This window comes from Anomalospiza imberbis, chromosome 14 (genome assembly GCF_031753505.1).
Source record: "Anomalospiza imberbis isolate Cuckoo-Finch-1a 21T00152 chromosome 14, ASM3175350v1, whole genome shotgun sequence".
In the NCBI taxonomy this organism is placed as follows: domain Eukaryota; kingdom Metazoa; phylum Chordata; class Aves; order Passeriformes; family Viduidae; genus Anomalospiza; species Anomalospiza imberbis.
Genome location: NC_089694.1, coordinates 16099202 through 16126875, shown reverse-complemented (window position 1 = coordinate 16126875; position 27674 = coordinate 16099202). Strand labels below are relative to the sequence as shown.

General features: G+C 57.1%; 1 protein-coding gene across 2 annotated transcripts; it reads left to right on the top strand.

Moving 5' to 3' along the window:
* The first annotated feature begins 684 nt into the window (after window positions 1-684).
* On the top strand, window positions 685-27414 carry LOC137482630 (Krueppel-like factor 5). Of its 2 annotated transcripts, none has more exons than XM_068205104.1 (5): window positions 685-1204; window positions 15421-15468; window positions 19215-20118; window positions 22916-22975; window positions 26759-27414. In XM_068205104.1, the coding sequence occupies exons 1-5, from the start codon at window positions 947-949 to the stop codon at window positions 26935-26937; spliced, it is 1449 nt and encodes a 482-aa protein (XP_068061205.1). In that variant the 5' UTR covers window positions 685-946; the 3' UTR covers window positions 26938-27414. The 2 variants fall into 2 exon arrangements, with proteins under 2 accessions (XP_068061205.1, XP_068061206.1); XM_068205105.1 differs by lacking the exon at window positions 685-1204 and adding an exon at window positions 4238-4441.
* The last annotated feature ends 260 nt before the right edge of the window (window positions 27415-27674 follow it).

Sequence of the window (27674 nt, the reverse complement as noted above, 5' to 3'; positions counted from 1 at the left end):
AGCCCCACTTGAGATCCCCACCCACATCCCTGGGCCCGTTTAAGCTCAGCCTGGGGCCTCCAGCTGCTCCCTGTGCTGTGCTGGGGCTGTGGGAGCTCTTTCCACAGCCACGGACCCCCCTGGCTCTCACCTTGACCTGCCCCATCCCTGGGATTGTCCTGCAGCACGTGCCAAGGGCAAGGTGAACCCCAGGGAGGGCTGTGCCACCCCCATTCTGGACACAGGTGGTCCCTGAGCTTCAGCAAAGCCTCTCTGGCAGTGGCTGCCAGACCCTGTGGCATGAGGGGCACATCCAGCTCCACATCCCCTGGGAATTCTCCAGTGCCTGGGATTGTGCTTGGTGGGAGCCCAGAAAACCCTCCCGGTTGTTTTCCAGGCTTGGCAAAGGTCCAAGGCCGGGTTTTTTGGGGTGGGGGGGAAGGCCATTCCCTTCCTCCCACCCTGAATTTTTGTCCTGGAAACTCACCTCAGCCTCAGGCCCTTCTGCTTCCTCACCTCCCTCCTCCTCTCCCAGGAATGCCTGGAGCTCCATCTCCCTGCCGGGGGCTGTGGTGCCTCCCAGTGCTCCCCCACTGGGGATACTGGAGGCCTCCCCATCTCCTCTGGGCTCTTTCCCCATCCCCTGCCTGCACTTCTCCATGGCTGGGAGAAGAATTTAGCAATCCCCAAACTGCTTCCCTGCTGAAAGAGCAGTGCCTGGGAGGGGTTCTGCAGCCTGCTGGGGGGTCCTGCCGGCTGATGGCACCCCCGTGTCCCGGGGGGGCAGTGGGGTGGCGGTGCCCTGGCTCTGGGATCCCCGCGGTCCCTGCGGACGGTTCCTTGTCCCTGTCGGGGGTGCGGGGGCCTCTCCCGCCCGCCCGCCCGCCCGGCACTGCTCAGACTGGTTTAGCAAGTGGATGGGACGGGGCGGCCGCTTTTCCTTTGAAGGGCTCCCGGGAAGCATTTGATGGCTGGAAACCTCCCGAGGAGGAGAAAGGAAAAGACAAAAATAGGTGGTTTTGGGTTTCGGTGGGGGAGCGGAGGAGGCGCGGGGCTGCTCCGGCAGCTTTGCAGACCTTTGTGTGCCGGGCGTGGGGACAGGCGAGCGGGGCGTCCCCGTGGCCACAGGGAGCCCGAGGAGCTCCCGGCCCAAGCCCGGGGTGGCCTCGGCCCAGGGAGGCAGAGCCAGAGCGGACTGGGGATGTCCACCACGGCCCCGAGAGAGGTGGGTGCTCCGGGGGGGGTGTGGGGTGTGGGGGTGTGGGGTGGTGGTTGGGGTGGCAGCAGAGAGGGAAGAGCTGCTGCAGGGGAAAAGCAGGGCCAGGGACCCCCAGGCAGGGCCTGGCCCCTTCCCCAGCCCCCCCTCGTGGGTGGGACCTGAGTGGGGTTTCTTGGGGGTCCCTTGGGGAGCGAGCCCGGTGGTGAGGTGTGAGTGTGGCTCTGGGGATGCTGGGGGCAGGCTGGGGCTGCCTCTGGCTGCGCCAGGGGTGATCTGGGGAGTGGGAGCTGATCCCAACCTGATCGAGGTTTCCTCAAAATTTGGTGCCTTTCTTGCCTATTAGCTCAAGTCTCTGTAATTCAGGGCTTCGCCTGCCTCCTGCTTCCTTGAGAGAGGAGGACCTGGCTGTCCTTCCTTACCATTCCCATGGACCCGGGATCAGGGGCTGGCTCCCCAGTTCTCCCGCGGCGACCCCCAGCAACCCCAGTCCCTGGACTGGGACCCCCTTTCAGCTCCGTGCGGCCCCTCCATCCCTCCGTGTGCAGGATCTCCCTTCCCAAACCCCCTTCAGCTTTTCAGAAGGGAACTCTGCGTGGGATGAGGGAGGAAAACGTGAGGGACGTCGGGAGGGGAGCGCGTTGGTGGCCGGGTCACGGGGAGCCGCCCTTATCTCTGTGCCATCGCGGGTGGCACGTGGGGACACAGCGGGAGCGGCGGCGCCCCCCGGGGCAAAGTGCCGGCGGCAGAGAGGGACCCAAGGCCGTTCTCCCGGGGCAGATAAGGGCACTGCCTGGGTTTGGCCCATCCCTGCAAGAAGGGGCAGCTCCGCCTTGGGAAATCGTGGATTGCTGCCTGCTGGGCAGGAGCAGCCTGGAGTGAGCCCTGCTGCGGGAACGGAATTCACCCGGCTGCGCGTGGGATGGAGAGAAAGGGAACTCTTGTGGTTTTTATAATGGAATCATGGAATGGTTTGACCTGGAAGGACCTTAAAGGCCATCCCATCCCACCCCTGCCATGGCAGGGACACCTTCCACTGTCCCAGGCTGCTCCAAGCCCCAGTGTCCAGCCTGGCCTGGGACACTGCCAGGGATCCAGGGGCAGCCACAGCTGCTCTGGGCACCCTCACCACCCTCATTACAAACTTCCTTCTTTCCATGTGTGGTGCTGCAGGGCTGGTGACACATTCCCCTGTCCCTGGCATCACCTGGGTGCCCTGGTGAGTGTTCCAGCAGCAGCACAGCTTCCCTGGAAAACAAAGCCCTGCAAGGCCTGAGCTGTTCCTGTGTTTGCTCTCCCAAGGGCTCACAAGCTCTGCTCTGGGGATGCTCAGCCTCCCCAGCTGATGTTTTGGGTCCCTGATGTGGGGTGACAGCTGTGACACCAAACCTCCTGCTCTGAGTGGTCACAGGTCTCACGTGAAGGCCCTGGGGTGGCAGGAATGCCATGGGAACAGGCATTTCCCTGCCCTGGCAGCACTGCAGCTGCTTTCCTTTTGGCCAGGGGGTAGAGCAACCTTGGACCCCTACTCCTGTGGTCCCCTGGAGCTGCTGGGATGTCCCCAAGGTGGTGACAGCAGCATCCCTGCCTGTCTGGGATTCTGCCTGGGACACACAGGGAAGTGGGGAATCTGGGGCTGATTTGGGATGGGTGAACACAGTGAGGGGAGAGATCCAGGCTCTTCCTTGGGGAGGGGGCAGAATGGCTTTTTTTTTTTCTTTCTTTTTTTTTTTTCTTTGCCAGAAAGGTGATTTTTATTCCCTTGTATCTCTGGATCTTTACACTCCTTTCTTTCTAGAAGTGAAACCCAAACACAGTTGCCTGGTGTCTCCATAAGAACCCTGTGCCCTCCTACCTGTCTGTGCTTTTGCAACTGTTGCTTTTCTTTTCCTTCAGGGTTTGTCCCTTTTATTTTTGATCCTTCCCTTTTATTTTTGATCCTTCACTTTTTCTCCCTGGGAATGAGAAGTATGAGCAAGCAGGAATTTCCTCTCAAAATTAGTTTTGATGCAAAATTGGCCCATTCATGGAAAAATGGCTTTTTTCTCATTGAAAAGTACCCATGTCTGTAAAAAACTAGAATATCCCCTTTGTTTCAGTGCAGGGGACTCCGTTTGGGGACAATGGCCCAGCTGGGGGGGAGTTCCAGGCCTCGGGGTTGGGGACTGACCCCTCCATCCTGGTAGATGGGCCCTGTGGCTGATGAGGCTTCTGAAAGAGCTCAGGGTTTGGGATTGGGATTGAATCCTGGAGTGCTGGAACTTCCTGGGCTTTGTGTGGGGTCATGGCTGGTGATGGATCTTGGGTTTGAGGTTGGAGATCAAATCCTGGGGTGCGGGATCGTCCTGGACTCTGTGTGGGAACACAACTGGTGATGGAGCTTGGGTTTGGGATTGGGGATCAAATCCTGGGATGTGGGATTGTCCTGAGCTCTGTGTAGGATCACAGCTGGTGACAGAGCTCCTCCTGAACTCTGAGTGGGATCACGGCTGGTGACAGAGCTCCTGGCCACCCACTTGGGGTTGGGATTGGGATTGAATCCCAGGGTGTGGAAGCTTCCTGAGCTCCCTGTCGGAGCATGGCTGGTGACAGAGCTTGGGGTTGAGATTTGAGTCCTGGGGTGCTGGAGCTTCCCAAGCACGTTGTGGAGTCATGGCTGGTGACAGAGCTCCTGGCCACCTGCTCAGGGCTGGGATTGGGACTGACTCCCGGGGTGTGGGATCTTCCTGAGCTCCCTGTCAAAGCACACCTGGTGACAGAGCTCCCGGGTTGGGTTTGGGGTGCTGCAGCTTCCCGAGCTCCCTGCCGGGGCTCCCGGCCACCCTCTCGCCCTTTTATGAGCGGGTGTCCCGGCGGGGCCGGCGCCGGGAGCCTGATTGGCTCCGCATCACCGCGCCGCTTCCAGGCGGCGTTTCCTCCTCCCGCGGCCAGGTAAAGCCTTCCCGCGGCCAGGTAAAGCCTTCCCGACCCGCCACCGGCCTCCCACCAGCGCAGCTCGCTCCGGCTCGCCTCAGGGTTTTTTTTCCCCTTCCCCTTCCTTGTTTCTCTCCCTTTTCCCCCTGTTTCCCGGCCCGGGCCCGTCCCCGTGCGGGGCGCGGGGGGATGAGCAGCGGGCTGGTGGACGCCGCGGTGTTGGCACCGCTCAAACCCGTCAGCATGTCCGGGGACCCCAGCGAGGACACCCCGGTCTTCGAGGACATCAAAGCCCCCTCCCGGCCCCTGGAGACCCCTCCCGACCTGGCGCAGGTAAGCGTTGGGAAGGGGCCGCTCCCGCCCGCTCAGGTGTGCGGAGCCTCCCCAAAACCTGTGGATTTGGGCGGAATTCTGCTTTGTTTTTCTCGTCGTTGCTGCGACACCTCCGTGGCTCTGTCGGCTCCCGCTTCCCCCTCTGCTGGGTTTTCTCCTGGGCGTGTTGGGTTTCGTTTGGGAATTTTGGTTTGGGTTTTTTGCCTCCCGTCTGCCTTCAAAAGTCCCTGGCGTCTGTGTGGGCTCTGCTCCCACGCCAGGGTCCAATCCCTGTCCCCTGGGGTTGGCAGGCCAGGGGGTGTCCAGGGGCTCTCCCATCGGGAAAGGTTTTGGGATCTGGATTGCTGTGCCTGCGTGTGCTGGACGGGACACGGGACCTTATTTTCCATTTCGTTTTATTCTCTGTACTTTTCCACCACCGCGGCGGGGAAGGAATGCTCCTTGAGATTCCCTGGCAGCATTCCCCTCAGATAAAGACCTGGATAAGGCTTTGGGATGTTCCTGCAGGCCCACCCCTCTGCTGAGCCCTGCTGCCCACCCCATGTGGGGGGACCAGGCTCTGTGTCCCACCAGCAAGGAAGAGCCTCCGGCCGCTCTTCCTGCTGGGAAGGAGGGTGAGGCAGGCCCGGCCCCACCCTGGAGCCGAGGTTTCCCCTTTTCCCGCTCCGTGGGGCGCGGGGTGCCCGGGGTAATGATTAACCCCAAGCCCACGGCCCCAGCGCCATTTTGATCGGGGCAGGAGCGCTCCGGGCCCGGCTCCAGGGCCACGCAGGGACCCCCACCCTGCTGCCGCTCCCCCGGAGAGAGACCCCCGGGAGGCTACCCCAGCGTGGGTGGCACCAGCCAGGGCTGGGGCCGTGTGCCCACTGCCCTGCGCTGCTCCCCACGTCAGCGGTGTGCCAAGGGCCATCTTGGGCCTGTGTCCCGCAGAGGGAGGTGGAGGCCGTGTCTCCATCCCTGGATTTCCTGGAGATCTGGGATCCACAGGGGCTGTCAGCGGTGCTCATGGGTGCGGGGTCAAACAGGGGAGCCATTCCTCCCTCCCCTGTGGGGTTCCTGCTCCTCCTTGGAGCTTTGGGGATCACCTGGATCAGAGCTGGGTGGTGGCTCTTGGAAAGCTGGGGACTGTCCCTGGGCCTGTCTGGGGGGAAAAGCTGTCAGCTCCCTCCAAGCCCCCCAAAACGGGCTGGGGGAGGGTGAGCTTGGCTTCTTGCCTTTTTCCCTCCGGGTGGGATAAGGCAGTGTGGCCATGGCCATGGCTGGCCCTGAGCCACCTCTTGTCCCCTTCATGGGGACACCCATGGCTGGGGACACCTTCACCCCACCCCATCCCTGCTGCACTTCCAAGGGAAAGGCAGTTTCTCCTCCCAGTTTGGTCCCACTTTGCTCTGGGGTGGTGGCAGCTGAGGGGTGGCCTTGGAGGTGTCACCCTTTGCCACTGACCCTCCTGTGTCCCTTTCTGGGCAGTGGGATCCTGGGACAGTGGCTGCGGAGCTGAGCAGACCCCGTGGATCCCCAAAGCCAGGCAGGGAGCAGGGCTGTGCTGGGACACCCCGAGAGCCCCAGGCTGGACCCCACAGCCCCCGGGCAGGAGTTTCCACGCCCTGGCCCCTTTCTCCCAACGAGTTCCAGAGGCTGTGGTGCTGTGGGAGCTGTGCCTGGAGGCTGGAGGAGCTGGAAGCCTTTGCTCCAGAGGGTTTTTATCAGCTTGACAAGGCTGGTGCCAAAGGCTGTGACCTGTCAGGCTCCAGCTCGGGGCAATTCCCGCTGTTCTGGCTGCCAGAGCTTGGGAAGAGGCAGGGGCAAATTATCCCTGTGGTTTCAAAGTCCCACTGCCATATATCCCCTAAAATTGCTTTTCAGGTGGGAGCTCTGCTGTTGAAAGTTTTATTGATTGGACTCAGGCGGAAAGAGAGTTTTTGTGGAATTTCCAATCAAATTTTCCCTTTCCTTGGGTTTTCCAACAAAAAAAAAAAAAAAAAAAAAAAAAAAAAAAACAACAAACCAGAGAAAAGAGGAGGGAAAAGGGCTTGTGAGAGGAAAGGACTTTTCCTTCCTGATTTGAGTCAGATCAGCCAGAAAAAGCATTTTCCTCTTTAAATCTCCACTGGCTGATGCTGGAAATAATAATAATAATAATAATAATAATAATAATAATAATGGCACCTCCAGGGAACATTTCAGGAGAGGAGGAGCTGATCCCTTTGTGTGGCTGTCAGGTCTCCTGGATGAGTGAGGGGCCTGGGGGATTTATCCTTGATCCCACCTGGCTGCCACAGCATTCCTGGGCACCTGGGTCTGGGAAAGCATCCCGGGATCACCGGGGGCCTGGAGGGACAGGGCAGGAATTGGCTCCTCCAGGCTCCCCCGTGGCTGTGGGGCGGTGGCTCTGCCACCCACTGTCCCTGGGGGTTTGGGAAGGCAATCCCTGTCTCCGTGGCTCCAGCTGAGAATTCTGGCGTTGGAGGCTCTGGGGTTGTTGGGAGAGGGCAGGAGCTGCTGGGAAGAGACAGAAGGACAAACCCCGACCCTGTCCCTCGGTTTAACCCCTTCCTGCCTGTGCCAGGCCCCAGGGCAGTTGTGATGGGCTGGTGAGCTCCCAGTGGGGCTGAGGCTGTGGTGGGAAACCAGGAAGATGGTGATGAGTGTGGAAAGGGATTTTCCTTGGCTGCAGGCTGAGGAACAGCAGCAAAGGGCTCCCTTTGTGTCCCCTGATCCCAGTTCCTGCCCCACAGGCACTTCCCCACCCTGTCCATGGCTCCCTCTGGGCTGGGGGGACTCAGGAGGAATAAAACATGTCCAGCATCTGGGGGGTGCTTGGACACATCAGATGGGATGAGGAAAGTGCTGTTCCCAGAGCTTTTCCTGGCACTTCACCTCCTCAGTGCCGGGAATGGCACTGCCAGACCCTTCCAGCAGCGTGGAACAGCTGTGGAACAGGGTGCAAGTGCTGTGGTGCTCCTCTGACTTTATCTTGGCAGGGATTTTGCTCCTGGATCACAGGAGAAGCTGGAGGCAGCATTTTTAGGAATGCTCCAGCTTTCAGGAGCTGTTTCAGTCCTGCCCTGTCCCTGTGCCACATCCTGCACCTCCTTTGCTGCATCCTTGTCATGAATGTGGCTGCGGTGGCTTGAGGGTGGCTGTCCCTTGGAGCAGGGATGGCTTTTCCTGCTTCTTGGTGCTCCAGTGCCTTGGAACCTGGGTGATGGGTCCTGGTCCGGGCCAGGAGAGTCCTGCCTTCCATAAATAAAGCTCCTTAACTTTTTAGGAGAGATGTTGGAGTGCCCAGCACAGCTCCCAGGGGATGATTCATTTCCTCGGAATCTCAGGAGCTGCAGGCAGGGAATAAATTTGGCTTTTCTGCAGGGAAAGGGGAGATGGCTGCTTTGAAATTTTGCTCTGGACCTTGAATGAGATAGTTGGAGAGAATTTCCTCCCTTGGGGATCCTCCTGGCTTTGCAGAATGGTTCAGAAATTCCACGGAAGTGTGCAAAATCAATTTCCAAAGGGTGCTGGCAGCCTGGGCAGGCTCCAGGGTGTGCAGGAATGGGGTGGGAGAGATGGGAAGTTAAATTTTGCCAAGGAAGAATGGAAAAACCTGATCCCTCTGGGACGAGGATGGGTTTGGGAGCTGGTGGAGCCTTGCATGAGGCATCTCCAGAGGGAGGGATCCTTCCCTCTGTTTTGCTTTGGGATCAGCTGATCCCAGCCCATGGATTTGCAAGTCTGATGGGCTTTGTGCCTGGCAGGTGTCTGCAGGACCACAGGGAACTGGGAGGGATTCCCAGAAAGGATCCATTTATCCCTCTAATTTTGCAGGAAGACCCTCAGGAGAGTCCCCAGCCCAGGGGTGTGCCAGGGGTTGGTCCCACGGCAGAGCAGCTCCAGAGCCTTGCAGGAAGCTCTGGGTCAAACCAGTGAGCCCAAACCCGGCACATGCTGGGGCTTCATCCACAAGATTCGTTATTTGATTTTCCTGGAGGCCCCAAACCCCGCCGAGTTCCCCAGGTGGGTGCAGGAGGGAGCGAGGAGCAGGATGGAAGGAGCAGCAGGATGGGGCAGCTCCATGGAACTGCTCAGCCGAGCTTTGAGCGCGGCTCTGTCCCGCTGGGACAAAGGCTGATTGTTCTGCCCGGGAAGGAGGGAGCGAGGGAAGGGGACGAGGATTCCAGGTGTGCCGTGCTCGTCCTCCTCCCTGCGACCTGCCATCCGCTTGGAATAGCTGGAAAAGCGCCGGTGGGTTGTGTTTTTTCCTTTTTGGAGAGGTGTTTTTTCCTTTTTGGACAACTGCAAAAGGAGGGAATGAGCGGGGCGCCCCGGATCTCCCTCTACGGCTCCTCCCGAGCGCTGTGCGGGAAGCAAACCCCGTCACCTGAACTCGCTCCCCGGGCTTTGGGGAATGCATTTCTGGCCCGTGCATCACCGCCCGGGAGTTTTCCCCCTCTCAAACCTGTTCGGTCACCTCCCGGCGCTGTTTTGTTCTCCTTCCCTGCTCCAGTGAGTTCTTTTATCCAACCCATCCACTGCAAATAATCGCACTTACGAGCGTCTCGGGAGCTCGATTACAGTGTTTGCTTTCCTCGTGCTCCATTGGCGAATTCCCGCAGTCACCGGGTCCGGCCGGGCTCTGGGGATTGGAGAACTCGTGTTTACAATTCAGATGTTCTCAGAACTTGAGCTAGCATGAAAACCCTCCAAAAAAACCCCCATGGGCTGTTTACCACATCAAAGAGCTTCAGCCCCGTTCGAGCTCGGCTTGAAACTCAAACAAAGAATCTTTCACTGAGTTCAGAAATGCTGCGAGAATTCTTGGAAAATTATTGTTTTCAGCGTGATGGGGAGGGACCTTCAAGTTCCCACCCAGAGCAGGATTTGTGAGTGTTAAAATGCATTTCAGGACCTGGCTCTTTGTAGGATTTTCAGTGCAAGCAGGAGAAGGGAATGGCAAGGAATTCATCCCAGTGTAGCTGCTCTGAAAGCACGGGTTTATCCCAAAAAGCACGGTATTATCCATCCCTTATCAGATCCCTCACACCTGAGGTGATTTATCTCATGGCTCTGAACCCATCATGGAGAGGCCAGAGGACGTGGATGCTCTCTAGCCCATCCATCCATGGGTTTTTTCTTGTGTATTTATTTACTCCAAATATTTTAATGTTGTCTCTATAAAATCGTAATTTTGCTCCTCCTCAGGGATATTTCAGGGAGCTAAACCCCGGAATGGCTGGATATATTAAAATTCCTCACAATTAGTAGGTTTGATGTTCTCTGAGCTGTGGAAAAGCCCCAAATTTGTTGGGAAAATCAGGGCATCTCCCCAGCTGCTCATCCAAAACACTTCAGAACGTTTTGTTCTGGGCAGCTTCCAATATCTGGGGGTTTTGTGGTTCTGTGGTGTGGGAGAAACTCAAATCCATTAATTTGGGGTTTGCCATCCCCTCAGGGATGCCAGGAGTGTCCCAGTCCTTGTGTTTCCCCGGGCTGGCACTGCCCAGGCTCCCAAATGCTCCTGCTGGAGCTTCTCCAGGGCTCGGAGCCTTCTCCTGGGAGCTGTTATTGGCCTGTGCCATAATCAGCTTCCCTTAATTAACAGCATCTGGGGATTCCTTTATACACAGGGAAACAGTGGAAAGGGAGGGCTTGGGTGGAAGGCCCTGGATCTGGAGGAAACTCCAGATTTCTGCTCCCAGGATCACACCAGAAGCACAGAGGTCTCTGCTTGTGGCAGGGGGTGGAATGAGGTGATGGTTGAGGTCCCTTCCAACCAAAACCATTCCATGATTCCATTAAATACTCAGCACAGGACACGTGGCAGGAGTAGACCTGCTGCAGTGTCCCCCTCACACCCTGTTTTGGCAGGATCTCCTTGGCCTGGGGATGTTCAGGCTTTGAGGAAGGGTTGGCTCAACCCAAAGCTGCCTCAGGGTTTGTTTTGTTTTCCCAACTGCTCTGGGAGGAAGCTAGGGCCACAGGGATGGGGGGATTTGCTGTCTGCACGTGACACCTGCCTGGGGTCTTCCCGGTGGTTCTCCTGGGAAGAGCAGGATTTGTGGCCTCTGATGGGATCTGGATGCCAGGAGGGCTCCACAAGCCCCAGCAAGCAGCCAGTGACTCATTGCATTGTCAGCCCCTGGGAACGTGCCTTGGAGAGGAGAGTGAGCTTCCACAGGGTTTGAGGGAGGCAGAGTGAATCCCACCAGCTGGGGATGATCCCTGGGAGCTCCAAACCTCTCCCACAGCACCTTCAGCACTTGGGGCAGGGATGTGGAACTGGGGCAACTGGAAGGCTCAAAGACAATCCCAGTGTCCTGTGGCCAGGAACAGGTGGATAAATCTGCCCAGGTAATCCTGGGGATTGTGGCATCCAAGAGTCAGGGAGAGGCAGTTCTGGGATGGAGCTGAGTCCAGAAGGAGCAGTGAAGCTGCAGGGGCCCCCTGCTCCTGGCTAATTCCAAATCCAGAGCTGATTTGTGCCCATGTAACCCAGGGTTCCTTGAGTTCTGCTGAGGCTGGAGCAGCTCCAAGCCTCTCGATCTTCCAGGAGCTGTAATGACATTAAATAATTTCATTTTTCCCAAAAATCCCTCCAAAGGGCTGTAGGAGCTCACACCAGGAATCAGCCCAGATCGACCTCCAGGAGCTTTGATGGAAAACCTCCATCAAAGGGCTACAGGGAACTGGGGCCTTTCAGGGGCATCACCTCAGCCTTTGCTGAGCAGGAGCAGCTCAGAAATCGTGGCATGGGAATATCCTGAGAGTTGTGGAGGTCCAGCTCCCTTAAATCCTCATGTCCTCCCTTCCCGCTCTTTGAGAGTCCTCCTCACAACGGTGCAGCGATGGGAGAGGGTAGAGGCCATCCCTGATTCCCACCTTCCTTCCAGCTCCATCCAGGACTGAGGTGGCTCTCGGTGGGATCTACCCCAAAAATGGGGATCAACCCCAAAGTCAACATGGGACCCCCCCCACCCTCACATCTGGAGATGCTCATGTGTCACTCCGTTCCCACTCCAGGCAGTGTCTCCAAGGTTTTGTTAGTTTTCAATCCTTTTATGGCTTTATTTTTGAAAAGGTTTCTGCTTGCTGCTGGAGCCTGGCTGTTCCCAGCTGCTCCTCTTCCAGCCTCTTGACCTTGGAGTTGGATGAGGCTATTTTCCCTGGCTCCCTTGGCCTTTGGGATTGTGGCATGATCCCAGTGATAAATTCCTGAGGTGGATTGCCTTTGAGGGAGCATTTATCAGCTGCTGGAGGGAAGGAATTGCAAACACAGCCAGCAGGTCTGGGAGTGGGGCTGCCTGGAAGGAGATTCCCAGCCTCCCTGGTTCCTGGGAAGTCATCATCTGCTCAGGGAGTTCCAACACAAGGGCGGGAAAGAGCACTGGAATAACCCTCCCCATCTCCTGGGCCATCCATGGGCACAAACCTGGAGAATGAGTGAAATTCCATGAATGATTTGGGGGCAGCACCTCATCCTGGAGTGCTCTGAACACCCAGCTTTGGGCAGGATGGGGTCTGACATCCTTTGTCTGGCAGGGAAAGGGGAAATGTCTGGAGTGGATGATGCAAACCTTGGGCTTGGTCACCTCAGAGGTTTTTTCCAAGCCAAATAATCCACAAATGCCTCGAGGGCAAACCCTCACCCTGGAGTTGCTCAGAGCTCCTGAAGCAGGGGAGCCCATCCAGGGCCTCCCTGGGCCCAGCACATTCCCACGGGAGCTCGGATTCCACCTGGGACAGGCTTTGTTGTTTACAGCAGCCAAACGTTGGGGACTTGAAAGGAAGAGTCCCTTTGCTAATCCCGTTTTACAGAGAGTTCCAGGAGACTTGAGGAACAAACAGAAAATAACGTCGATGCAGGTCGGTATCAAACCCAAATGATCAGAGGATCAAATATTTACCCAGGTCAATATTTAACCAGGAGACAATAAATGCTGATATTGAACCAAATCTGGATATAAATACAGGCTATTTATAAAGTGAGCCTGCAAAGGGGCACTGCCAGGGCTGTGCCAGGGGGGTTGATTGATGATTATCCTGCCCATTGTTTGCTGATTCCCTTGGAGGCTGCAGTTTCATGCAGGTGCAGGTGCGGGGAGAAGGAGCCCGGGCTGGGCTGTGGCACGGCCGTTGTGCCACACCTGTGCCCCCGGGGTCCCTCATCCCGGGACAGGCCCCCCTTCCTGCTGGAGCCACCTCCTGCTGCTCCTCCGTTCCTTGAGCCCCCAGAATCATCGAGTCATGGACTGGTTTGTGCTGGGGGGACAGTGGAGACCACCCAACACCTTCCCCTGTCTCAGGCTGCTCCAAGCCCCAGTGTCCAGCCTGGCCTTGGGCACTGCCAGGGATCCAGGGGCAGCCCCAGCTGCTCTGGGCACCCTGTGCCAGGGCCTGCCCACCCTGCCAGGGAACAATTCCCAATTCCCAACATCCCATCCATCCCTGCCCTGTGGCAGTGGGAGCCATTCCCTGTGTCCTGTCCCTCCACCCCTGTCCCCAGTCCCTCTCCAGCTCTCCTGGAGCCCCTCAGGCCCTGGCAGGGGCTCTGAGCTCTCCCTGGAGCCTTCTCCTCTCCAGGTGAGCACCCCCAGCTCTCCCAGCCCGGCTCCAGCCCTGGAGCAGCTCCGTGGCCTCCTCTGGATGTACTCCAGCAGCTCCACATCCCTCTGATGCTGGGTCTCAGCTCTGGATGCTCTTGCCTGCCCGGTATGGACACAGGGGACATTTTTCTTGCCCCCTGTCCCCAAAGCTCCTTGCAGCAGTGACAGCACCACGCTGGGGGCTGGGTGTTAGCCGGAGCCTGCATCCAGCTGAGAGGGAATCTCCCATCTGGGAGAGGGGCTGGGAGCTCTGGCCAGGCAGGAGTGGGCACAGGGCTGGTGAAATACCCCCACGTGCCCCCCAGCCCCTCCCTGTGCCACCCTCGGAGCTGCTGCCTGTTTAGCAAACACCGATTTCCCGATTTCCCTCCTGCCCGGGTGGTGACAACACCTGATGTTCCTCCCTGGGCCGTTTGTCATTTATCACCTGCAGATTAGGAGGTGTTTAATCAGGGGACAGCCAGTCCCACCCCTCGCCAGCCCCAGCTCAGCTCTCCGTGCTCATGGTTAATCCGGGTTTATCTGGGGCCTGCCAAGAAATGTTTGTGTTGGACTCTGCTTGAATCGATCTCTGTGCTGATAACAGCTCCCCCAGCCTGGGACATCTGATCCCGGGATAAATCCCAGGCTCCTGCAGGATTTATGGGAACTGCCAAGGCTGGAGGGGCTCATGTCCACCCCTATGAACCACTGGAAAATCCTACTCCTGGAAAGTCCACTCTGGAGAGGTGGGATGGCATTGCTCTCTTCATCGAGCCACTGGTTTTACTGGGGCTGGGGGATTCACATCCTGCAGCTCTCCCAGGGGCTGCTCCTGAGGTTATCCCATCCTCCAGGGAACTTTGGTCACCAGATTTGGATGTGCTGAGTGTAGCACTGCTGCTCCAGAGACACAAACTGGTGTCCTGTGGCCTTTCTGGAGTGGACAACGTGCTGGTTTGTGACGTCTCCTCGTTTTTTATTTTGGTTTTCTTTCTCTGCCAAGTTGAGGAGATGCTTCTCCAGGGTCAAACTTAGGTGACTTTGGGGGGAAAATCCCCCCAGAATTCATTGCTGTGGCTGTGTGAGAGGAGCTTCTTGTTGGCTTTCCCTTCCTGGACACGTAAAGACAGCTGCAAATCAAGGAGAGTGGGTTTAGGTGGGATTTTGGGAAGGAATTCCTGGCTGGGAGGGTGGGCAGGCCCTGGCACAAGTTCCCAGAGCAGCTGTGGCTGCCCCTGGATCCCTGAAGTATCCAGGGCCGGGCTGGACAGGGCTTGGAGCAGCCTGGGACAGTGGAATGGGATGAGATTTGAGGTCCCTTCCTGCTCAAAACATTGTGGGACTCTGTGAACGATCCCAATCCCTCTGGCCTCCCAGAAGGTTTGTTGGTGTTTCCTCTTTTCCCTGAGCTGCTGCTCCCTGACTCTGTGGTGGCTGCTGGAGCCTGTGGCCATGCAGTCGGAGTTGTCTGGTGCCTTCTGCCCTCATCCCGGTCCCCAGGGATGGCAGGGATGGCCTGGCCATGACTGTGAGGGAAACTGGGCCCGTGATCCCACTGAAAATCTGGTGGCTTTTCATCTGCAAGGCTCTGAGGCCTTTTGCCATCAGCTCACATCCCGTGCACTGTGGGATGAGCTGAGCACCCTGTGTGCAGGGTAAGTTCAATCTTGTCCCAAAAGAGCCAGGAAATGGCTCATTCCTAGAGGAGGGGGTGGGCTGAGCATTGCAGGTCACTGCTGTCCCATGGGAGGGGGACAGCCAGAGGACGTGGGGTCTCCAGCTCTGAGATCTGAGTTTCTCCTGGAAGTGAGCAGGAGAACCATGTGGAATGAGAGCGAGCCTGCAGGAGCCTGCTAAATACTGCTTTGGGATTTGGAGGACTCCCAGAGCTCTTCCCCTCTTCTTGGTGCTGGAGGGCTGTGGCCTGTTTGGAACACTGCCCTTGGAGAAAGGATCTGGGCCCGTGGGATCTGGGAAGAGCCCTCAGACCTCTGTGGGAATCTGGGAGAGGTGGAGGCAGGAGAAGAGAGAGGTGCAGGACATTTGTGAGCACACTGTGTGGGGATGATAAAGGGATTTAGGGTGCCATGCCTCAGTCTCCTCGGGAGAGCTTGGTGCTTCCCATTTGTCCCTTCTTTCCAAAGTGGCTTCCCTTGAACAGGCTCCAGCCATGGTGGGCAAGCATCAACCCATGGTGGGCAGACACCAGCTGCTTCCAAGGCATGGGGTGTGGGATGGGAGGAGACACCATTGGCAGGGGGAACACCTGGAGCCCTGGGGGCTCTGCGAGGCTGTGGGAGGCTCTGGGGGGTGCTGCCTTCCTTCATCAGGGGAATTTGGGAGGGTCTTTGGGGTGGCCAAGCCAAGGAGGATCCCCCACTAACCCAGCCCTGCCTCCCACAGCTGCACCCCATGAGGATGGACCAGCGGATGCCACCGCTCATCCTGGAGGTGAGTGGCTTCCCTCATTCCTTCCCCTGCATCCTCCTGCTCCTGGTGGGAGGAGGAAACACAGAAGTCCCCAAGAGACTGAGCTGGGACATTCCCCACTCCCCACCCACTCCCTCCTTCCATCCCCGCTTCCAGCTGGGACACGTCCCTCCCTCTCTGCCAGTCCCCTGTGTCAGTGTGTCACTGTCACCTCCTTGGCCTGTGTGTCCCCACAGGCTGTGACAGGAGTGACAGCCAGGAGCACCCGAGTGCCTGAGTGGAACTTGGTCACCTCAGTTGTGCTGATCTGGCTGAGGACTTAGTAGGATCACGGAATTGTTTAATTTGGAGAAGCCCTCTAAGTTCATCAGGTCCAGCCATTCCCCAGCACTGCCAAGGCCACCCCTGACCCATGTCCCCAAATGTCACATCCACATGGCTGTTAAATCCCTCCAGCAATGGGGATTCCAGCCAGGCCTGGACAATCCTTTCTGGGGAAGATTTTCCCACTCTCCACTCTGCCCCTCCCCTGGCCCAGCCTGAGGCCGTTCCCTCTCCTCCTGTCCCTGTTCCCTGGAGCACAGCCCGACCCCCCCGGCTGTCCCCTCCTGTCAGGAGTTGTGCAGAGCCACAGGGCCCCCCTGAGCCTCCTTTGCTCCAAGCTGAGCCCCTTCCCAGCTCCCTCAGCCTCTGGATCGGGCTGGGGCACGGGCTGGGAAGTGCTTTGGGGTCAGAGGTGCCAGCACCCGGCCGGGCAGAGTTTTCCAGGTGATTCTGAGCCACAGACAAAAAGTTCCCATTTGTCCCTGTGGGAGGGACGCTGGTGCTTGGGATTCCTGCAGAACTGTGGCACGGTGGGGCATTCCATGGGCTGGGATTGCTGTTGTCCAGGTTCTGCACACACACAGAGCAGTGGGGCAGGGATGGTGTCCTCCTGCCTGGTGGCAGCCCCTGCTGTCCCTTACCACCCCTTTCTCCAGGAGCCTGAAGGGGGATTACTGTGTTTTTTTTTAATGGAAAGACCAGGAAAAGACTGGCTCTGCAGGGAGGGGTGGTTCTGGAGGAAGGGAGGTTGGGTGATGCCAAACAAGGGTCCTCCATGGAAATTCAGGCTCTTGATGCCTTGTGAAGGCTGCCCTAGAGCAGAGGCTGGATGGAGCTAAAGAATAAAGTAGGGATTTATTAAAAGGATCTCCTCCATGGATCCACCTTGGGCAGCACAAGAGCCCAGCCAGGGCTGCACCCCAGGTGATCCCAAAATGGTCACAAAATCCCTGACCGCTCACGGGGTCTCTCACTTTGATCAGCTCTGCTCCATTTGCACATTGGAGTTAATTGTCCCATTCCAGATTTAGCCCATGCAGTCCCATCCTGCTTGTTTTTCTCTCTTCAGCCCACGTTGTTTGTGCTCTTGGGCCTGAGATTTGGGTCGTTTTCCTTGGTCCCAAGCTAGAGAAGGAATTGTTTTGTCTCCCTACTCTTGACGAGATCTCACCATCCCCTAATATGAAGCTCAGACCCACACACTAAAGCAGCACAGAATCTGAAAAATAGAAAAGCCAAAACCTGAGGCATCACCCTCCATGGAAATTTGGGTCCTCCATGGAATCCTTTAGTTTGGAGAGGCCCTCTGAGCTCCACACCTTTCCCCATTTCTATCCTGCCTGATCCCCTGCGGCAGAAGGACCTTCCCTTGGGAACTGGAGGTGAGAAAGTGAAATGCCAGAGATAAGGGAAGTGTGAAGGAAAAGTCACCCAGCACTTGCCCTGCCCCTGCTCCTGCCAAGTGGGGCCGTTCATGGCTCAGGAATGTGCGGCATCTGAGCTGCCCGGGGCGAGCTGATTCCCAAGGGAACCTGGCCCGTGCCAGGAGTGCCCAGGGCTGGGCTCCAAGGCTGTGCCATGGCTCTCCTGAGGGAGGAACCCGCCCAGCAAGGAGCAGGGAGGGGCTGGAGCTCTCCATGGGGATGGAATGGAGCTGCGGTTCTCCTAGTCCCTTCCCTGCTGATGCCTCGGGGTAAAGAGGGAAGGCAGGCACCAGGGACAGGACCCAGGGAATGGCTGGAGCTGTGCCAGGGTGGATATCAGGGAAAGGTTCCTTATCCAGAGGGTGCTGGGCACTGACTCGGCTCCCTAGGGAATGGGCACGGAGCTCCAGGAATGTTTGGTCAATCAGGGTGAGGTTGTTGGGGTGTCCTGTGTGGGACCAGGGGCTGGACTGGATGATCCTTGTGGATTCCTTCCAACTTGGGGTATTCCATGACTCCCCAAGTAGCTTTAGGCTCTGCCTGAGCCAAGGTTCCTTCTCCAGGGGGACTTTTGAGCTTCCTTTAACCAGGACAGGAACTTCCAGCACCTCCACGTTTGGTGAGGACAGACTTGTCATGGTTGATGCCCTTAGAGGTCCTTTCCACACGTGACAATTCCCCAGTTGTGTAGGATTCCCAGCAGGCTGTGTACACACAGCGTGGCCCTTCCCAGCCTGACCTCCCTGAGCTCCTTCCCGAGTGGCCCAGGGTGGATTTGTGACTGTCCCTGTGCCTGGGTGACAGCCAGCTCAGCCATGTGTTGCCAGCACAGCACCCAGAGGTGCAAAGGCTCTCTGAATGAGCTGGAAGCTCCATGATCCTTTCCCTGTAAAGCACAAGGAAATCTCTTGGCTCCCACCCAGCTTTGTTAAGAGCCCTGAGGTGGCAGCAGGGCTGACTTTGGCCCATGGCACCGTGGTGACACAGTTCAGGGCTGGAAACCTCAGCTCAGGGCGTGGGCTGAGCTCGGCTCCCGCTCCTGGAGTGCGCTCTGGGCTCTGCCAGGGAAACCTGGTCCTTTTCCAGCTGCTCTCCATGGGAATGAGGGCTTTGACACTTGGAGAACCGCACAATGAAGGGCTGGAGCTCTGCACGAGACCTTTAGTGCTGGGATCTGCAACCTCAGTGAGCAGAACCTGAGTCACCCAGTGCCAGAGGATGAATTTCCTCGAGGATTGCTCCATCAGGGTGCTGGATTGTTGGGCCTGGATCAAGTGGGATGCCCCAGCAGGCAGGAACCAGGAGGGGAAGGAGCCAGAGCCAGAGGTTCTGGTAGCTTGGAGGAGCCAGGCTTGTAAAAACAGCTCTGTAAAACCAGAACTAAGCCAAAGGTTAGGCCAGGGCTGAGTCACTTCCCAGGTGAGGCGCGAAGGCAGGAGCTGTTCCCATTTCAGGCTCAGAACACACTGAATTACTGGCAACATCACTTAGATTTCTAGGCCCAAAATATTCCCAATTAATTAAAGATACTGTCCTAGAATTCCTCTGTTCATTAAAGAGACTGTCCCAGGATAAAACACTCCTCAGGCTGCTGAGTTTAAAGGAGACAGAGCCAGCATGCCTGAGGTGGGCTGCAGATCCAACCTGCCTGAGGTGTGATCCTGGCTGGATTCATCCCATTCCTAGTGCTCCATCCTGCTGCTTGTGTGGCCAAAGCTTTGCACCCAAAGCTTGCTTCTCTTTATCAGGTTTGATTTCTGTCCTACCCGCATCCTCTCCTGCCTGCCCGGTGTTATCAGGGAGATAAGGAGGGGGGAAGTGGGGCAGAGGACGCTGATTCAGCCGTGGGGAGCCTGGCTGAGTCAGACCCGGAGCTAAATCACCTCAGCTCGGGTTCCTGGGCCGTCACCACTGCTCCCTCCATTTCCTGCTCACTCAAATCCCCGTTGGACATTGGCCTACCCCCGCTGGCTGTCAAGGTCACCTTTCACAGCTCCCGTGTCCATGTTTCTGTCGCAGGCACGCTCGGAGATGGACAAGTACCTGTCTAGCGAGGTGCCGCCCGTGCCGATGCTCCCGGACAAGAAGTACCGCCGGGAGAGCGCCTCGGTGGTGGACGAGTTCTTCTCCACGGAGAAGCCCAGCTCGGCACCCTACAGCGTGAACATCAACGTCATCCTGCCCGACACCACCCACCTGCGCACGGGGCTCTACCGGCCCCCCAAACCCATGGCCCCCTTCCCGCAGATCAAATCCGAGCCCGGCACCGGCTTCTCCCAGCCCTGCTCGTCCTCCTCCGGCGCCACGCAGACCTTGCCCGACTTCACCAGCGTGTTCAGCATGCCCCAGTCGGTGGCAGTGAACAACATCTTCATCAAGCAGGAGATGCCCGCAGAGATCCCGCTGTCCGCCCACCCGCAGCAATCCCAGCTCTTCCAGCTGCCCCTGGGCACTGCTGGTGCCGACATTCCCACCCTGGCGTCCTCCTCCAGCAGCACCACGGCCATCAGCTGCCTCAGCGGGGTCACCATGTCCACAGGCTCCGTGGCCAGCATGGCACACAGACCTGTGCAGCCAGCAGGGCCCCTCAAGCAGTACCCACACGTGGCCCAGGGACAGGGGAGCTTCGGGAACATCTCCGGGCAGTTCTACCCCACCCCGGGGGTGACTCTGCCCCCCTCACCCCCCAACTCGCAGCCTGGCAGCCCTGAGAACCAGCCTGAGCTCATCAACACCATCTCTCCCCCACCATCCTACGAAGCCACTTTTGGACTGAAGCTGGTCCAGTCGTCCCAGATGCCCCCAGTGCCCAATGGCGTCGGGGGCCTCTCCCAGGGGCACGTTGTGATGCAGCCCCCCAAGTACAACCGGCGCAACAACCCCGAGCTGGAGAAGAGGAGGATCCACCACTGTGACTACCCAGGTGTGCTCACAGGGGACTTTGGGGATCTCTTGGCACCCTGAGGATGGGCAGGAGCCTCCAGGGAGGATAATCTCAGATCCTTTTGGGATGAAGCTGTGAATGGAGCCCCAGGGAAGTGGGGAGGAATAGAAGGGGTTGATCCCACCAGTATGGTGTGATTCCTTTTTGTCCCCTTCCCTCTCCCTTTACACTCTGGCAAAAGCAACTCAGCAAAGCCAGGGAGGCTCCTGGGAATCTGCTCCTGCGAATCTGCTCCTGAGTTGTTGCTTTGCTCTGGTCTTTCCCAACCCTGAGCAGCCACTGACGCCACTCTGCCATTCCCATTCCCCCTTCCTTTCCCTCTGTCTCACAGTGGGTGGAAAACCAGCAAGGAATTCCCACCAGGAGCCCTGCTGGACTCTCTCTGAGAGTTCTGATCTTCCAAAGAGGCAATGAACTGAACATCCCTGTGCCTTCCTTCCATGGCTCCATGTGCTGCAGCAGGAGCTGTGGAAGGCCAATCATGGAGTGGTTTGGGTTGGAAGGGATGTTTGAAGGCCATGTCATCCCACCTCCTGCCATGGACAAGGACACATTCCACTGTCCCAGTTTGCTCCAAGCTCTCAAGCTGGGAATCACCCCAGAGCAGCTGTTGCTGCCTCTGGATCCCTGGAAGTATCCAAGGCCAGGCTGGATGGGTCTTGGAGCAGCCTGGGATAGTGGAAGGTGTCCCTGCTCATGGCAGGGAGTGGAACTTGGATGAGCTTTCCTTCCACCCCAAACCAGTCTGGGATTCCATGGCACACACCAGGGAAGCAAATTCCATTGAGAGATCCCAGTGAGAGCCATCTGAGTGCTTGGAAATGGCCACTCCCGGAGCCAGGACACACCTCCCACTTCCTGGGCCGATCCCCAGGGCTGACCAGCTGTGGATTAGCAAACAGTTTTCCCGTGGGGGTGTGTGAATGGGGAAAGTCACTTCCTAACTGCCTCAGTGAGATTTAGTGACCCTTTCCCTGGCATGGGAGTGGCTGGAGGCCAGCCCAGAGGCTCTGCCTGCTCCAGATCCTGTCTCCAGCCGTGATGCCAGGAGCTGCATAAGAGCAGGGCAGGTTGAGAGCGATCTTTCTGTGCTTACACCTTCCCACTCTCTGGCATCCTGTGGATCAGGGACTTTCTGAGCCAGAAGCTGCCAGTGGTTGATGTCTTGTGCTGAATTCTTTACCTTCTGCTGGTCGTGGTGAGGACATGAAAGGTGGAATTAGACCTGAGACGCACTCCTCATGTCTGACTGCTCAGAGGCACATCCTGCAGGATTTGCACCAAGGCCAAACTGGTTTTAGCAGGATTTTCGTCTCTGCTGCAAAAAAATTACCCCAATCTGTGCAGAATAAATGCTGGGTCTGTACATGCAGAGATGGAGCAGGGGTCCATGGGATCCCTCCCTCAAAGGTTCGGCTGGAGGGGGCTCCAGTCAGGAATAATGGTAAGGAATTCTCACCTACCTGCTCTCTGTGAGGAGGTGAGGGGGGCTTGGAGACTTTCACATCTGGAACCAGATGAACATATGAGAGCTGTTGGTAAAGCCCCTATCCAGAACCTTCCAGGGCCTGAGGGGCTCCAGGAGAGCTGGAGAGGGACTGGGGACAGGGGATGGAGGGACAGGACACAGGGAATGGCTCTCACTGCCAGAGGGCAGGGATGGATGGGATATTGGGAATTAGGAATTCTCCCCTGTGAAGATGGGCAGGCCCTGGCACAGGGTGCCCAGAGCAGCTGGGGCTGCCACTGGATCCCTGGCAGTGCCCAAGGCCAGGCTGGACACTGGGGCTTGGAGCAGCCTGGGACATTGAAAGGTGTCCCTGCCATGGCAGGGGTGGGATGAGAAGAGCTTTGAGCTCCCTTCCAACCCAAACCATGCCTTGATTCCATGATCTCTCTCCCAGATGTGAGGGGCTGCCAAAGCTTCAGAGCACCAGAAGCAAAACTGAACGGGGCCACCAGCCCTTGTTCCTCCTGCCAAGGAGGAGAAAAGCAGCTCCTGCCCCACCTGAGCAGAACAGGACCAAGGGCTGATCCAGAGCAGGAGGTTCCTCTGGGCTGGGTGGGGACACTGGGATTAAAAATATCCCCATGCTGCTTGTGCAGGTCATAAAAATTCAAATTAATATTTGAATGTCCCCATCAAAACTCAAAGCAGCAGGGCCAGAAAAGGTAGCAAAGGCTTCCTTAAGCTTTATCCACCTTAAACTTCAGAGGAGTTGAACTGACTCCTTTTGAGATACCTTCTTTTGGAACTGTTCCCCAGTCATGATATTTCTGTTAAACCCTGTCTTTGATGAAACCTGTTCATGCTGGTCTTGTGAAAACACTTCCCCCTGGCTCTGCTCTGGGACCTGGAAGCCAAGTTGTGACTGTGCCTGGCTGTTTCCTGCTTCCTGGAACATTGGTACCACGTCTGCTGGGCCAGGACTGTTACAAAACCCAGCCTTGCAAAGTCATATCAGCTATGAGTGGAGACAGGGCAGCACAGAGCCAGAAACGTGGGGGAATCAAGTCTTTTCATCCTGGTGGTGGAAGGGGGGTTTGAACCTCTGTGCTTGACTATCCCCCTCCCTAATTCCCAGCACAATTGCCATGGGTGGCAGGAGAAGGTGTTAAAGTCTGTCTGCCTAAGAGCAAAGCCTCCTTAGTTAGTGCTGAACCCAAGCCAGGCTTATTTACATGGCCCAGCTCTGTCCCTCCCCTCAAATATCAGTTTGTTTAAGCAAGGGCCCCTTTCTCACAAGGAAATTGTGCTTTTTTTCTGTCCTTGCAGGTTGCTCAAAGGTTTACACCAAGAGCTCCCACCTGAAGGCACATCAGAGGACTCACACAGGTAAGAGCAGCTCCAGGAAATGCTGCCAGCCTCAGGTACCAAACCCCCCAAAAAAGGGCAAGGTTAGATGGGATACTGGGAAGGAATTGTTCCCTGGGAGGGTGGGCAGACCCTGGAGCGGGGGGCCAATGCTGCCCAGAGCAGCTGGGGCTGCCCCTGGATCCCTGGCAGTGCCCAAGGCCAGGCTGGACACTGGGGCTTGGAGCAGCCTGGGATGTGGTGCAAGATGGGCTTTAAGGTCCCTCCCAACCTGATCTGTTCTTTGATTCTTTGATTTTTTTGTCACTCTGAGCTCTTCCATTGAGATATCCCAAATCCTGCCCGAGGCTGATCCTGCTGATCCTACAGGAAGGCTGTACAGGAAGGCCTGTGCTGCACGTTTAGGATCTCTGAGGAGGACCAGGGCACCTCTTCTGTGTCAAACCCCACCCCAGGGCTTCCAGGGAGAGGGAGGAACCCCTCGTGTCTCCCTGAGCTCCACTCCCTCTGAACCCACACAGGGAAGGGCTCCCAGTCCATGAGGGGCTGGGTTGTGCCCCCGTTCCTGAGGGTGCCACGGTGCAGGCAGGGACCCCAGCTTGGAGCAGCTCCAGCACAGCTCCCCTGGGCTGATCCCAGCTCCGTGACACTCTGCATTCAAGCCCCGGCGCCCTCATTAAGACATTTATTATACCTGAAACATTATCAGATCCCCAGGTAGTCCAGGAACCATCCGTGCCCTCATAAATCTCTTTTATAGGGGGGCTGATCTTTACTGAGAGCAATTAAGCCAGGCCCAGAGTTCACTTCTCTTTTTTATGAACAACGACCAAACCCCGTTCTGCGGCTGGGAATTGCTTCTTGCTCTTGGCTCCATTCCTCCCTGCCCTTATCAGCCCTTCAAACAAAGAATTTTGCTTTGTGCGTGAGCCACGATGTTTCTTTGGCAGGGGCTGGGGATGAGGGGGCTGGAAAACAGCACGGAAGGGGTGGAAAAAGAGGAACAGGAAGGATATTGTCCCAGAGCTGGGTGCTGATAGGGGTTTATCACAGTCTGGAATCAGGGTTTTAAAATTAAATTAAATTAAATATCTCTTGTCCCTTCTGTTGGGAGCTCTTTGCCCAGGACAGGATTCATGAGTTGGGCGCCTCCTTACCTATCACACATAAAGATGTACCCAGGAAAACTTGGGTGGGTTTGAAATCCAGGAAAACTCAGTGTTTTTTCCAGGTTTCCCAGTAATTATGCAGGAAATCCAAGTGGCTTCACCTCCTTTCCTTCTGCTGCTGTTAGAGGGAAGGTTGGAGAGGTGAGGGAGGGTGTGAGCTGAGGAGTCAAGACAACTGGTGGTGGCAAAAAGCAGGGACTCCAATCCAGAACCATCCTACAGTCCTGGCTCAGGATCTCTGCATCCAATGTTTTTAAGCCTCGTGTTTTGCTTTGGAGGCCTTAGCCTTGCTGAGGTCCTCACCAGAGCTGCAAGAGGCTCACCCCAAATCCTGCCTCAGCTCCATCACCCGAAGGGTTAAAAATGTCCCTTCTCCCATTCCCTGCCTGAGAAGTCCCTGGTCTGGGAGCTCTTTCCTTGTGGTTTCCCCGTTGCCATGGCCGGGTGTTTTCCTCTGCTGGAGCCACCATTCATTTCCTGGGTGCCATTGTGAGGTTAAACATAAACCCCGGGGCTGGGAATGCCACCTCGGATCCTTTGTTTGAGCCCGCCCTGCCGTGCTGTCCTGGGAGAGGCAGCCAGCTCCTGGGACAATGGGGAACCTGGGACAATGGGAAACCTTGGGCTTCTGTCCTGGACATCGAAGTGGCATTGTTTGAAAGCAGAGGGATCGGTGGGCTTGACCCAGCCAGGTGACCTGGAGGGACAATGTCTGGGCTGCAAGGGACAAATCCTGCCTTTGGGAAAATCCTATTTTGGGGCAAATCCTAATTTTGGGAAAATCTTGCCTTTGGGAAAAACCTACCTTTGGGAAAAACCTGCCTTGGGGCAAATCCTTCTTTTGGGAAAATCCTACCTTTGTCTTGGCACATCCCAAGTCCCATAAAACCTCCACCAACTCCTTGTAAATCCTCTGCAAGCACTGTGTTTACCTGAGCCATAAAAATCCCTCTCCCTTTCCCATGGAGCAGCATCCAGAGGTTTTTGGAGGAGCAGGATGTGCTCGTGCTGCTCTGCCTCCTCCAGGTTCATGTATCCATGTTTTTGTGTTTTTTCCACTGCAGGCAAGGGACTGGAGACCTTGCTGTGGCTGATTTCACTTCCCTGGCCACACGTGGCATTCCCAGCCCTGGAATTATTCAAGGCCAGGTTGGATAGGACTTGGATCTAGTGGAAGGTGGAGCACGGTCTAGTGGAACCTGGTCTGGGGAAAATGGGCTTTAAAGTCCCTTCCAAGACAAGGCGTTCCAGGATTCCCTGGGTCTGTGGAGCAGCCTGTGGGAGGAAGGGCTCCCTGGGAGCACAGAGAGGAAGGAATCCCTAGAAGTTGATGATGGAATTCCTGGAAGTTGGTGGAAGCTGGTCTGGGCAGGGTGGAACACGAAGCGCTTTGTGGTCCTTTCCAAGCTGAGCTGTTCCAGGATTCCCTGATTCCATGGAGCAGCCTGTGGGAGGAAGGGCTCCCTGGAAGCATGGGAAGGTCTCCCTGGAAGGCTGGGGAGGAAGGAATCCCTGGAAGCACAGCAGGGCAGGGCACACATGCCCGTGCACGCGTGCTGCGTGCGGACGTGCGCTCCCGCGCCGCTGCGCCCGGCAGTTGGCCCCGGAAAGGGTAAATATTTGAGGTCGGGAATGTCAGCACATTCCCTGAACTCTGCCTGCCTGTTCAGGCTGTTAAGAGCAGCACTAATATTTGAGAGCACCACACCCTGCGTGGGGACAGGGCTGCAGCCAGGGTTCAGCCCCGTGGCCTGGATGGAAGCGGCCGCGGGCTTTTCCAGCCCAGTTCCCAGCTGGCTGGGAAGGTGCCTAGTTGAATGGATTTCGGTTGGGAATGGGTGTGTTTGGGAGGGAGGGGGAGAGGGCACGGGGATGACATCACCTGAATGCACTGAGGGAAACACAATAGGTTGTGTACAGAGCTGCTGGCAGGGGAACTCAGAGGTGTGGAGCATTAGGTCATGGAATCCTAGAATGGTTTGGCTTTGGGAGGGGTCTTTAAAGGCTGTCTGATCCTTTAGGGACATCTTCCACTTGACCAGGTTGCTCCAAACCCCATCCAACCTGTCCTTGAACACTTCCAGGAATCGGGCAGCCACCAACATTGGATGACAGTCTCAAAAAAAATTTAGATTTCTCAGATTAAAATTTAGATTTAGAGCCCCGTCTTCTTCCTGGTGCCTCCCACCACTCACAGCTTCCTTAGGAATTTTTGGCTTTTTATTTAAAAAAACCCAGCCTAATTCACAAGTTGTTTTTAGCCAGAAAGGCTCCAAAATCCAGCAGGAACTTGAAGAGCACTAGAAGGCAAAGTGGGAGGGGGTGCAGAGGGACAGGACCTGGTTGGTGCAGCTCAGTCCCTCGGTGGCACTGGGCTGTGTGCCCTGGGGAGCCCTGGCAGTGCCAAGGAAATTGGGTGTCTCCCAGAGGCTTGGGGGTGTTTTTGGGAGGCTGGGCAGGGGGTGAGGAGGGACAGGACCTGTGTGGTGCAGCTCAGCCCATGCTCCCTCAGTGGCTCTGGGCTGTGCACACTGGGGAGCCCTGGCAGTGCCACTGATGGGGGGCATCTCCAGAGGCCAGGGGGGGTTTCTGGGGGGCTGGGCACACGTGTGATCTGTGGCTGTCCCCTGGGCAGGCGAGAAGCCCTACAAGTGCACGTGGGAAGGCTGTGACTGGCGCTTCGCCCGCTCGGACGAGCTCACCCGGCACTACCGCAAGCACACGGGGGCCAAGCCCTTCAAGTGCCTGGCGTGCGGCCGCTGCTTCTCCCGCTCCGACCACCTGGCCCTGCACATGAAGAGGCACCAGAATTAAGAGCTGCCTCCCTTCCCACTTCTCTGAGAGCAGCTCAAACTCTTCCTTTGACCCAGGGAAGAGCCTGTACATAGGAACGACCCGCGCCGCCATCAGCGAGGCGGCAGGAGAGCCCTGCCAGCCTGGCCCCGATGCTGTCTGGCTTTACGAGAGACTGGAACCCACCCAGCTCACTTCAAACGAGCCCTGACTGCAGACTGATCTCCTGACGAGGCTCCTGGTGGCACTGGGGCGCTGGAGCTTGGATGCCCAAGGGCTTTCTTCTAGCAATCCTGCTATTTATTTGTCACTCAGGAGCAACTTGGTGTCTCAAGGCCTTTTGGGATGGGTTTTGCCCCTTTGGTGAGGCCCAGGAGGATGTGACAGCTTGGCTGTGACAGCTCTCACTTGGACTCTCTTGGACAGTCCCATGGCATAGCCATGGATGTGACACTGTGTGACCACGGATGTGGCACCTGTCCCATGGCATAGCCATGGATGTGACACTGTGTGACCACGGATGTGGCACCTGTCCCATGGCATGGCCGTGGATGTGACACTGTCCCCCATGGTGTGACCATGGATGTGGCACCCATGCCATGGTGTGACCATGGATGTGGCACTGTCCCCCATGGTGTGACCATGGATGTGGCACTGTCCCCCATGGTGTGACCATGGATGTGGCACCCATGCCATGGTGTGACCATGGATGTGGCACCCGTGCCATGGTGTGACCATGGATGTGGCACTGTCCCCCA

What these genes read in the sequence shown, in the direction of transcription:
- LOC137482630 (XM_068205104.1), top strand. Translation starts at nt 947, where the DNA reads ATGGCTGGAAACCTCCCGAGGAGGAGAAAGGAAAAGACAAAAATAGGT. An exon ending in CCACCACTGTGACTACCCAG is followed by an intron (nt 20,119 to 22,915) that starts GTGTGCTCACAG and finishes CTGTCCTTGCAG; the next exon opens with GTTGCTCAAAGGTTTACACC. An exon ending in ACATCAGAGGACTCACACAG is followed by an intron (nt 22,976 to 26,758) that starts GTAAGAGCAGCT and finishes TCCCCTGGGCAG; the next exon opens with GCGAGAAGCCCTACAAGTGC.